This window comes from Colias philodice, chromosome 16 (assembly GCF_061535455.1).
Source record: "Colias philodice isolate Cphi_HAF_F1 chromosome 16, ilColPhil1 Martin Lab GWU primary, whole genome shotgun sequence".
In the NCBI taxonomy this organism is placed as follows: Eukaryota; Metazoa; Arthropoda; class Insecta; order Lepidoptera; family Pieridae; genus Colias; species Colias philodice.
In genome coordinates this window covers 20,260-33,655 of record NC_143101.1, presented here as the reverse complement: position 1 = coordinate 33,655, position 13,396 = coordinate 20,260, and the positions used below count along the sequence as shown (strand labels likewise).

General features: G+C 37.7%; 1 protein-coding gene across 2 annotated transcripts; it reads right to left on the bottom strand.

Annotated features, from left to right (window-relative positions):
• Positions 1-2,464: 2,464 nt before the first annotated feature.
• Bsg (immunoglobulin domain-containing protein Bsg) lies at positions 2,465-12,137 on the bottom strand. 2 transcript variants are annotated; one of them, XM_089704783.1, is made up of 4 exons: positions 11,878-12,137; positions 4,350-4,711; positions 3,890-4,257; positions 2,465-3,310 (listed from the first exon to the last, which is right to left on the bottom strand). In XM_089704783.1, exons 1-4 carry the CDS (start codon positions 11,948-11,950, stop codon positions 3,298-3,300), a joined length of 816 nt encoding a protein of 271 aa, XP_089560909.1. In that variant the 5' UTR covers positions 11,951-12,137; the 3' UTR covers positions 2,465-3,297. The 2 variants fall into 2 exon arrangements, with proteins under 2 accessions (XP_089560909.1, XP_089560910.1); XM_089704784.1 differs by lacking the exon at positions 2,465-3,310 and having other exon boundaries at positions 3,886-4,257.
• Positions 12,138-13,396: the final 1,259 nt, after the last annotated feature.

Genomic DNA, 13,396 nt, shown 5'->3' with positions numbered 1-13,396 from the left:
GTTTTTGGACAAAAATATTAAACTTTTTAATTGTAGACTTCATGTTATTGGAAATAATTATGGTATTTTCTCACATGTCAAAAACTTTCGATTAAATGCATTATTATATATTTTATAAATAATAATAAATGAATGAAACTTTAAGCGTAAATGAAGTCTATTACTTCATTGCATTGTGTGTTTTGTAAAAAACAACTCGCTTGCTACCTAGTTTTACAGTGCAATTAATGAATGAGTGTAAAATCAATTTAGTTAAATGCCACTATTATAAATTGAAATATACTTACTGATTTGGGTGCAGCTCCTATATTGATTACGTACTAGATACACAATTTTATATAGGTAAATAATGACATCACCAACACATTGTTTGGTTTTGCAACCCACTATGTAGTCAAACTCAAAAGCCGGCGTTATTATAATGATGTGCGACGAAGTAAACAAACAAAGAAACTGAGAAGCGCTTGTTCGTTTCGATTGCTTTGTGACACAAAATGGACCCTTATCACCTTCAAAATACAGATCAGTCTTGTCTAATAATCGTAAGATGTTAGGGCAGCGCCATCTAGTATTTAAACATAAACATATTCATTTGCGTCGCGGGCGCCGCGCGTCGTAAGCCCCATACCTATTGACCGTACGTGCATCCATTACTGCCACACTATATTGAACTTTATCACATGAGGAATACAGGTCAATTCCGTAAACGTTGTGGTACCGTCCTTGATCCGGAAAATGATTATTTTGAATAATTTTGTCAGTTGTAATGTAAGCATTAATAACAGCAACTTTATTTTTCATGCATGATTTACTTCATTTGATATCTTAATCCTTCAAGCGCCGTGATCTAGACAAAATATATAAAATCATTGTTCCTAGCTACCGGGGTCCCATGCGACGCGCGAAGGCTTAATCATATTATTATAAAGTATTATTAAAATAATGTGTAATTAATAATATTGCGATTCTAAAGTAAATACTCCCTTACATAGACAATTAATAATTTACACAAGACAAAAATTGTTAGAAAGAAAGTTAATAATATTGTATTCGACTGTACTCAATGTAATGTATGTAGAAGTTTACAATCAAATTTAATGGTTTTCTAGGTCAAAAGTCAAGCAAAAATTGGACTGATATTGGGCACTATTTCAAGCACAATTTTTTGAGACGTAAATTGTACCTATAGCTCGTTCGATATTCGCGCACTGAGGTGAGTATGCTGGGCGTAGAACCTACGCCCAGCATACTCACTGAACGAAGCCTGTAACTCCGAAGTTATTCGAGCACTGTTTTTTCTTTTTGGGCACCGTTTGGCACTATTTGGGAACTATTTTTTGAAGTATGAATTATGTTTGAAGCGTATACAGATTCTCCGGACGGAGGTGAGTATGCTGGGCGAAACCTTCGTCCAGCATACTCATCGAACTATGGCTATAACTTCGCAAGTACAAGAGCACTATTTTTTTCCTTTGGGCACTATTTAGCACTATTTCAGAATAGTTTTTTGACATTCATGAAATATCAGGATTCCATGGTGAGTATGCTGGACGAAGGGACACACATTGAGTTACTATGTACTACGTACTAGAGAGGAAATCGCTACTACACTATTTGTAACACGAGTTAGAGTCAATCGTCTCAAACCAATTTTTTTCGTTACATTGATTGGTTTTAATTGATAAGTTTATTCATATTTTTTTAATAAGATAAACAATATTTATTTGTTACATTGATTGGTTTGAATGTATGTATAAGTAATAAGAGGCAGAATATCTACTAAGTGTATGACTCCCTAGCCGCCACGCGCCGCCGCGCTTGTCGCACAAATTTTGTTCGTGGTGTCCTCTCTATACGTAGTAATAATACCTCAATGGACAGATATACGTATTTTTTTTAATATGATGTTATCAACTGTAGGGAGCATTTTTGAATATAATGACTAAATTTGAATTCACATCATTGGGACATGAAAGGTGGAACAAATCTAATTAAAATTACTAGGTATAAACACACTTATCGTACCTACTACGGATCGAGACGCACAGTGTACTCATAAAATATAACTTGTCTCTAGTTCGTAGTTTGTGCTCGTGTTTAATAAGTCTTTCCTTGTACAAAATTTTCAGCCAGATCGTACAGACGTGTTAGTGTGTAAGTGTAAATATTGTTTCCAAAATTTCGAGTGCATTTACATAAAACGAACAGAGCTAGCTAGCTAGCAAGAGCATTCTTTCGTGACCTTTTAGTCTAAACAAAAACATATATTCAGTGTTTTTCAGCATTAGAATATTGCATAGAATCTTTTCAAACGCACTAAGAATAACGAAAGAATGTTCTACGCCTGTTTACACTAAAATAATTTGACATAGTGGGTTTAGAATGAGCATTCGCTCGTTGGATGTAAATGTACCCCTATAGGAATAAAAAAGCAGAAGTAGAGGGCATATAAATAATACAAAGGTTGGTTATTGTAACTTTATTGGTGGTTAAATCACAGCGTCACATCACACGACAGGTACTATGGAGCAGTTGCCGCTCGGAGCGGTGCTGCGGGGCGTTCGCTACTCGTCTACTACACTCTATCGGTGTTCATTTTACTCTTAATCGACAAGTTTATCCTAAAATAGTCTAAATGTGCTGCGTTTTCAGAAGGCAATTGCGATAACGCAACCGTCGCATTATTTAATCGTATAACAATGATAAAAACGAGTTCTTGTCGATAACAAAATCACGAACGAGATAAAATAAGATTTCTTTAAATAAACAGGTAATTTCCCCGTCTTATGCGATCGCGTCGTATCGCTGAGACAACACTCGCAAGGTCGAACAGCAACATTAACCGCGTTTCAAACTTGTATATAAGATTCTAATTTAAATGTTAATAAAAATCAAAAAAATAACTCGAGCACAATATGTTTTTAAGTACGACACTAATGTGGAGCAGCGTGACGATCGGCAACCGATAACGTAAGCTGGCGATTGAATATCTTTATAGATTACGTGCATTCGATTAAGAAAGATAAAAATAAAATATATTACAATCATTTTATTTACACGAGTTAAGCAAAAGGGAATTCGGCAGGAGCCGGTCGGGGTCGCCCGCTACAGAGCAGCTCGCGCGCACTTTCACAATATAAATTTATAACTAAATAACAATCTTATAATTTTTTGGTACTTCATTATTATAAAAAAATCTCAATATTGCAATACGCAGCAGATCCCTACGTCGCTGCTCGCAGATACCCCCCCTCCCCCTCCCTTCGGCCTCCCTCTGCTGTGGACGGCTCTCAAGACTTACGACTTCTTCCTGCGAAACAAATGTACAGAATTAATTATTAAATTAGTTAAAACCTGTTAAATTGTTGTAAGAGTTTATGTTTATACCGGGCTATAATTATAACAATAATTAAGACATAACTACCTAGTTAGTAGTTGTAGATGTGATGTTTTACATTCTAGATTATTTTTATTTCATACTTAAGCAACATTATCATAAGTACAGTAATTATGTAAATGATAAATGTAAATAACTAATTGTTTTTGCAATAACATATTATTGTGTCGACGTCTAATTATACACTACATTGTTATAGGAAATGCTCTTACGGTGCATTTACATCAAACGAACATAGAGCTAGACTCTAGAGCGAGAACATTCTTTCGTGATCATTTAGTTAAAAATAAAACTCAAATACAGTGTCGTTCAGTATTATAACATCGCATAGAATCTTTTCGAACGCACTAAGAACAACGAAAGAATGCTCTTTGCCAGTTTACACTAAAAGAATTCGACATAGTGGAGTTAGAATGAGCATTCGCTCATTTGATGTAAATGCACCGTTACTCGTATAGAGATATATTATGTATTATGTCAGCGGCGACTCACTGGTCGTGGTTGTCGGTGTCGGAGTCGTCGAGGTCGGGCTTGGTGCGGCGCTTCTCGTACACGAGGATGATGGCGCAGAGCACGAACACCTCGGCGCAGATGCCGAGGAAGGGCCACAGCGCCGCGTACATGTCCTTGACGCGCAGCGTGGTGAGCGCGGGCGCGGGCGCGTTGGGCGCGGCGCAGCGGTAGCGGCCCGCGTCCTCCCGCGCGGCCGCGTCCAGCACCAGCGCGCCGTCCGGCACGCCCTGCTCGCTGGCGGACAGCGACACGCGCGCGCCCAGCGCCGCCACGTCCGTGAAGTTGCCCTCCTCGTCCGTCGCGTTCGAGTAGCTCCACTGCACGCGCGGGTACGGCTTGCCGATCACCTGCCCCCCGGCAAAATATTATTCAAATCGTGTTCATTTATAAACGTCAAATTGCAAACTGAAGTGAGTTAAGAAGGAGTGTCGACGCGTACCCTGCAGGTGAGCTTAAGCTTCTGTCCCTCGACGACGTTGCTGTTGGCGGGCAGCTTGAGGTGCGGGCGGCCGCGCACGTCCCACAGCTGCAGCTGCGGCTGGCCGGCCAGCGCGCACGAGTAGTTGCCGAAGTCGTCCTCCACGGCGCGCGCCACGCGGAACTCGGCGCCGCCGTGCTCCAGCTGGTAGCGGTCCTTCATCTCCCACACCTCCTCGAGCGTCGTGCCGTTCTTCTTCCACACGTACGCGAGCCCGCCGTCGTTGGCCAGCTCGCAGCGCAGCGTGATGTTGGAGCGCACGTCGTACAGCAGCTGGCGCGCCTCCTCCGCGCCGACCTCCGCCGCGCCCGGGCTCGCCTCGCCTGCGCGGTCAAATCGAACAATTAGGTCGTAGCCTCGCCGGCAATTGGTCTAATCCGACCGTTGGTGACGCATGTGACCGTCCTCGATGTACGTCGCATTAATGCGTCGCCCAGAAATTATTATTAATTAACAATCAATATAAATTTAATTATCAGAAGTAAATTAATAATAGAACACTCGTATCAAAATACAAACCGCGATTCAATAGGCGGAGCACGAAAAAAGGGTAGTGATCGAGAATCGACACAAAACTATTTTTTGTTGGATCTACTTTCTGGCGATGCTGTTGTTTATGCGAGGACATTTGTTTAATTCACAGAACAGTAAAAACATATAGAAGTGCTGTAATGTCTAATTAGTATGAAAACCAGTGTCGCCAAACCCACACATTTAAACCGATAGTTATACAGTACACTACAAGTAAACTATGCCTTTGATTGGACAGCTTAATTTGAGTAAAAACTGACTTAGGTTATAAATTCAGCATTTCAATATGTACCCTAACGCACCATGTTACGGTTTATTTTAGTATAACATCCCTAGGTATATTAGCTGTTTTGTTTCTTATTGCACAGAAATTCCAAATTCGAAAACATTCAGCTACTCCACAACAGAGGGCGTTAGTTTTCGATAGATATAAATTTGAAACGCAACACATAGAGATAAGGTTGAAATTTGTGTCACTCAACATTAATGACATTAACTTGATATTTATCTGATGCTATGCTCTGAGGGATGTCAGCCTTGTTATCGATAATTCACAAATAAATATTTTTTGTGTATTTTTTTTTCTTTCTTTTATATGAGTATAGTATAATGCGTCACATTTTGGAGTATGTTTATTACTACTAAGTACGTCTTTTTATATTATTATTATTAAATAAAAAACGGAATAGAATAGTATAAATCTATATTTACAAAATACAAACAGAAAATATGCATTATTTTAAATCTGCTGCTGCTGCTGTAGGTTTGATGTATCGGTGGCCTTTGTTAGACCGCTTAGTACTGTTCGGCATCCAGTTAACTCGTCACGTTGCATTTATCCATTTCTCTTTTAAATTAGCCTCTTTGGGAAATCTATAAATAAATTAGACAAATGAAAGCTAAGGAAAAATAAAATAAAATTTAATATTTATAATGTTTGTCTTTTCTAAAGTATCGATACTGTCGATATGCACCACAAGCATCACTAAAGCGACATTCGTTTGTTTATTGCAATAATATTCCAGAAAGTCTTGTTTGCTGTTCAATCTATAATAGTACTAATTTCTTATGGATTAAGGTTCATTTTGACTAGATATTTGTATACAATTTTGACAAATTACTACAAGCGAAGTTATAACATAAAATATAATTAAAATAAATTAAAATAAGACTTACCGACGGTATGAAATGCCTTCATTGCTGATATTATTTCGTCTGCTATCATTTTTGCACTCTTTATACCGAACAACACGTCCTAATTAATGAATAAATATGGAAAAAAGGTTTGACAGCTGACAACCGACTCGAATATTTGTCTGCGCACAACTGAGAGCAAGTTAGGTGATCTAAACTTATCATTGACACGTGGGCCACGCCCACATCACACTTCTATCTACTTTACTGTTCTGTGGTTTAATTGGACTTGAACTTTATAGATGAAGGGTTGCATTTTTAAAATAAAAGGACAACATTTTGGAATTATTAATTAACAACTAGTTAATGTTATAATTATTTCTCTCATTCAAATTTCGTGGCAATATTTGCATTTTGCACAAAACCTGACCAAATAGGGATTGGAAAAGCGGCAGGCATGTTAGATGATAGACAGCTCGTGCAAATACAAAAGGATAATAAATGTTCATATGTGATTGTATTTTCGATACAGTACGTATGAAATACGTTATTTATTTCGTGCTAATGAGCATTCAGCACAAAAAGAGAAATAGTGATTTGGACTGTACTGATCCTTTAAGTTGAAATTTAGGATAATAAATGGACTTTAACTGTATTTTGTAAATAACGGGGTGGAAAGATATAAATTACTTAAATAACTAATGGTTACAGTGGAGGAAAGAAGGTGGAATTCCTGCATCGAAATAGGGAAAATCCTCGACCTACTAGACTGGCCGGCCGCGGCCGTTAATGCCTCGATGAATGATTTCGGAAAGATGTATATTATGTTACGGGCAATTTGATACGTTCAGGCAATATTAATAATTGCCGGTCTGTATTCGTAATGCCGTGGTAATGCCCTACTTAATTGGGATGTGATGAAAATACCATGATTAATCACTTTTCCCTGTCATCATTATGTATAAAGCCCACCCTATTTATTTCATTTCATTTTGGCCAAAGTAATAAAATAGGTGAACTGGTGTTTTTATAGCATAGTCGTGGTTTGGATAAGGTTGTTGGGGTGGGTTAGGTTCCTGTTTTTTTTAACTACCCAGAAATAGGCTCCGTCGGCTTAGACGCGGTCCCATTTATTACATTGCCCCTTCGACAAGTAGGGAATTATTAATACTGCCCGGTCCAAGTGATAAATTAATATCTTTGCCCTGCGCTCTTGGGCCTTATTAATAAAGCCCAGTTAATATATAGTTGAATAAATAAATGTTTGAGTTTGAATATATTATATTATATGCTCTGTAGCGAAAACATTTCGCTTGCGCGATTCAGAGCCATCAGCCAGGTGTCGCTACAGTTATCTATAATTGTTTGCATTAGCTGATGTTTGTTTATATTGGTTGTTGATTGTACCTCAATGTTTTCGACTTTGGTAATATTTGTACATTATCTTTATTTATTTATTTAAATACTTTATTGTACTGCCAACAAAAAAAATACTAAAAGAAAACTTATGCTAATTTTGAAAACTTATCTTTATTACAAATAAAATAGCTCTATATTTTAATGTAAGGCTTTCTAAGATGTCTACTCATAATATTAAAAAAAAAAAACGTAAAAACGTAATGAATAGGTAAGTATATCTATCTTAATTGCCGACATACGATTATTCTTATTTGTTAGGTACTTAAATAAAAGCTTATAATGGATCACTACCCTTTTTAACGGGTACTGTTTCCTTGAATTAAATGTGATTCGATATTGTGTCAATACAAATATATTTATAGGTAATGTAAATTAATATATTAATGAGAAAGAAGAGAATTATTGAATTGATAAGATATTTTATAATTTAGGTATGGTAGTGCAAAAAAATCAAAAAGCGATCGGTTAGTCGCGCGCACACGCACGACGACGCCCTCGTGCCTTTGCAAAGAAATAGACGCGTGTGCGACGCGATACCGTCGAACGGTTGCCCAAAACGTAAACTTCGAAAATAACAAAAAGCTCTACGATGCGACACGGATAACGACGTGCTCGACGACTACCAATAACAATAAATACCGAGCGATCACGAATTCGTACAACTACAACAAAGCGAGATACTAACGACACGACAGTGATGTAGACGAGAACGAAGCGACTAACTACGGGAAGGCGACGAGTTTGGCGTCGGGCGAGATCACTACGCTACAGAGCGGTGAGCGAGCGCATGCGCGGCGGTACCGGCGGGGGCGGGCTGCACCAGCACGCGCACGCGCTGGTCGCGCTCGGGCGTGCACGTGTAGGTGCCAGCCAGGTGCGCGCGCGCGGCAGCGGCCCGCAGGCGCGCCGTGAGCCGGCCGTCGGGCGCCGGCGCCTCCGCCACGGGCCGCATCTCGGCGGGCAGCGCGCCGCCGTCGCGCCGCCACTCGGCGCGCTGCTCGGGCCGCAGGCGGCACTCCACGGTGAGCGGCGCGCCGGCCGACACGCGCACCACCGTCTCGCGCTCCGCCGCGCCCTCCGCGCCCTCTGCACCACGCACGCGACACCTTCACATCGTTATCGCTCCACACCCCACACCCCCACCCCGTTGCCCAACGCGCACAATCTTGCTTGCCACGTTCCGATACCGATTACACGAAATGATACAAAATCCAATTGCAATTCTTTTTTGTAACTATTTCCTACCTTATTGAATTCCATAGACATTGAAATACTGAATATACTTAGCAATGGAAATAATTAGTGTCATACGAGTTACAATTTGCCTCATAGACCAGAGTCGATAATTTTTACAGCAAAAAAGATCACAGTAGGATGAAACCCATTAGAAAAGGAGGGTCATAAAAATGAAAGGAAAAATAAATTACTGTCGAGCCGAATTCGGGAAGTGGGAGGAACCACAAACTTGATTACATATTTCAATTTTTTACCTAAATTTTGAGGTTATGTGAAAAATTGCAAGTACAACGTTGTAGAAATTTTTATTAGTACCTACAACTTTGCCATTCAACTTTTTTCCATAGGACGATAAACCATTTTTTACTCTTAAATGCTCCTCCACTCCCACTTCTCGAACTCGGATCGACCATATTTTATTTCATTTTTGTCACATTCCCACTCCTTTTTTAATGGGTTTCATTTACTTTGATAATAATGAACAACCAATTATCCATCACCAGTCCTCACACTGAAATTGATTCAGTTTGTGTGATAAATGAGAATAAAAAAAAATCAGCTTACTAGAAGAGATGATAAAGATATAACTTAATTATCATTCAATAAATATTACTAAAAGAGTAATTAAAAGCCGGGTTGTCTGTTGTCATTGAGAATAGTGATAAGTAGTAGACGTCACTGCAGTAACACAAATACACAGTACTGCGGTGTTTGCTAAGATTCAGATAGTGTTGCTGATAACTAACTGCCCGAGATAGCAAAATCAACATTCCAAACATTCATTATATTCTTTTATTTTTAGATTTTCTATATTTTTATTCATGAATAAGTTTGTTCTGATTTTTTTCTTTATCTCAAAGCCCAAATGAAATCAAACTATTCTATGCATAATTCTTTAAACATATTTAACATAATTTAATCTAGTTACAGTATAAATTTCTTTTCTTTTATTTTTTTATATTAACTGTTCTGTAATATACCAAAACATAATAATAATATGATAGTTCTTAAAATGTTCCTCAACTACATTTATACCTGGATAAACTCTATGCCACCATGTGACATATTATAATTTGCACACAATATCTATAGTGTATAGATATTATAGCAATCTCGATTGGTTATAATGACCTATCTGTCACTCTCATGGACAGACCCCCCTGTTCTAGTTTAAGAAATAGCATCGGTAACATTTTCTTCCAAATATGAGTCTGTACCACTCTCATTATCCTACTGTAGGTTTAATACACAATACCTAGTACAATAATAAATAATATTGAATTAAGTCTAGTCTCAATATATCTTTAAATATTCAAACAAAAGGACAAACAAGAATCAAAAGATTTGGGTTGACTTTAGAAACGTGCGGCACGAATTTCGGCGCGATTTTAATTTTTATCGATCGATAATGATGCCCCGAAACATACATTAGCGGCTTTTCGTGCGGAAACGTGTAATTACAGAGAAATCTTTTTTTTAATTTTTGAGATTATGTTCAAAATTGTTTGAGTTACATTGACAAAACTTCAAGAATTGTGTTTGAAAGAGATAACAAATGTCTTAATGTACATATTAAAAACCATTGTTCATTCAAAAGCATGTTGCTGAGGGGACAACAATTCATACGGGTTATTGGCGAACATAATATGATTGTTTGGGGCAATATGGGTATGTTCATAAAAAAGTTAATCACTCAGACCCAGACAACCCATTTGTTGCCTCTGACCCATTTGAGTCCCAGTGGCATGTTGTAAATAGATTTTTTAAAAAAGATAACTATAACCACCCAGCAAACTTCGGTGATAATATAGAGTATGTAGAGACGATGGGTGGAAAAAAATAAAATGGATCCATTCATTGCCATTGTAAATTGTATCAAACATGTATACAAGATTTGAAAAATAATTATTAAAAAAAAATGTTTTTATTGTATGTAAGTATATTGCACACAAATTGTTAATCACAGAACCGAATCTGTCCACCCCGATTCCACGTGGTACTTGTCTGTCATACACTAGAGTGTATTTAAAAAGTCGGAGGCGCGGAGGAGCGTGGCGCCCGCGTGTGCTGAGGAGCAGGCAGAGTCAAGCGAGCTGGAGTGGCTGAGGCTGGTCGCCAAAGGCGACCAAAAAGCCGAAGCTACGAAGGCGAGTGAAGACTCCTGCCTGCAACGAGGTACACGGGGGCAAGCGCCACGTTCTGCAGCGCCGGAGCAGTCAAGAAAGCCCATAATCTTCGTTATATTTCTAACTACATCACTATTCACTACATAGTATAAAACAAAGTCACTTTCTCTATCCCTATGTCCCTTTGTATGCTTAAATCTTTCAAACTACGCAACGGATTTTGATGCGGTTTTTTTTAATAGATAGAGTGATTCAAGAGGAAGGTTTTAGTATATAATTTATTAGGTTTAAGTCAAAGCGGGCGAAGCCGCGGGCGGTAAGCTAGTATAAATATAATCTCAAAAAAAATAAAAAAAAAATAGAAGGGGGGGTTTCCTCACCCCCCCACTTTATAGGGGGTCTCCTCTTACCTCCCCCCTCCCTTTACCTCCCCTCCCCCCCCTTAATTCGTGCCGCAAATTTCTAAAGAAATACCAAAGATTTTATCAGTAGCTGTATTAATTTAAAATAAAACAGGATTTTAATAAATTAATCATTTTTTTATAAAAACTAGTGAGAAAGGAAAACATTTTTTGTATGAATATTCACTCACATTACATTTTGATCTACTAATTTATATGAAAATTATAGATTTGTTTCACAACTGACTCTATATGAACAATCAAGAACTAAACCAAATACGCAGATATTATCTAAAATTCTAATTATAGGCATTATGATTTTACCCCTTATAATATAAGAAAACAAGTACAATTATTGCACTCATTGTAAAAGTAATAGAGTAATTTGGAAAATGATCATTCAGGAATTTGGAAGCCATAAAAATGGACATCTACTGTAAATGGAGGATGGAATAATTGAAGTGACACCAATATGACATCATCCTATATGTAACGATGAGCCTTTCTGTATCGATCCGCAGCACAAAGCGCATGCAAGTTCTTTCCTCAAAATATCATTCACCAATGAGCTAAACATTAAATATTAATTTAAACGAGGCCATCCAGTTGGGTGGAATTAAAATTCATTTAATGTGTACTTACTTTGTGCTTCTGTTGGAACCAGGGCTGCTAAAAATAGAAACGCTAAAGGCAACATTATTCCAGTTCGAGCCATGATGGTGCAAGCACGATACTTCAAACAAGGAAACGCTTTAAAAAACAGTCACAAAAGGAACTGTGACGACGCCCGTTTTATATAAATATCAGCTGCTCCAAGCGCAATGCAGCAAAGTCGTATGTCGAATGAAGTGAATATAATATGAGTCATGAACAAAAAACAATGGCCGCCAAGTGCCAATGTTGCCACTTCCTAGTTTCGATATGGCAAAAACCTGCAAAAACCACAGCAAAAACGTGGCAAAAACAATGCAGAGACTCGCCATGAAAGAAGCCCCGTAGAAGCAGAGTTCATAATAGTGCCTAATTTATAATAATGTGGTAATCAATATAGGTATATTCTTCATCAATAATAAAAGTATTTGTTTGAAAAACCCCCATCAAAATCTGTTGCGTAAGTTTAAAGATCTAATCCTACCTCAGACCAGTTTTATCACAGAGTTAGTTTAGTAACAATTTACTAATCTGTGCATAGTGTTAAAGCTTAGGTTAAAGCAATTAGTGCGTAGACAGAGAAACTGTCTACGAATTAGTGCTAATGCTAATGTGCCTTAGATCATTAAGTAATGGATGGAGTACGCTGGCAAATGTTCTAACTAAACTTTCTGCTGATTTTGGTGCGGGGAGGGCAACTCACACTATTGAAACACAAGCACACATTCACAAAAATAATTTGTGTCACGAAAGTCGTAAAAATTTACGACCTTTTAAGTGACGAGTTTTTAAATTCAACTCTATCTCTAAGTTCATAAAGATTAAATTTGTATTTCATTCCAAGTTGTCTCGTGGGGAGTGTGGTTCAATATCGCGTTCTAAATTCAATTTTATAACTTAGAACATAAAGATTAAATTTGTATTTCTTTAAAAGATAGTCTCGTAAGGAATGCGGTTCATTATCGCGTTTTAAATTCAACTTTCTCTCTTAGTAGATAAAGATTAAATTTGTATATTTTCTTTCCATGATAGTCTCGTCTCTTTCTCTCTCGAAACATGACTCGATTATTTGTCTTGATCATATCGCTAAACGATACATCGACGATTATTAGAAATTGCATTTAATTAGAAATGTACGTTAAAAAATAAAAAAATATACACAAATTAAAGGTTATTCCATCTTTTTTAATATTCGACATGTTTGAATTGCTTCTGCAAGACTTGACAGTGCAAAATCGATTATCGATTACGCAAGTAGTTTTTATGAAAGCATAAGATTTTTCGATTCGAATAATCTTATACCTCAGCAAAAGGGGAAACGCCTGCGAGTGTTATCCATTACTTAATGATCTAAGTAATGTGCTAATGTTTTTGCGCACAGATAATAGATATGCGCTTTTATAATTTATGAAGTTGTCATGCGCATGCGCATAAATTTTGAACTGTTGAACAGCTGATTTTGACATCTGACAGTTAATAAGCTCGGTTGATCGAATTCGGTTCACTCCGG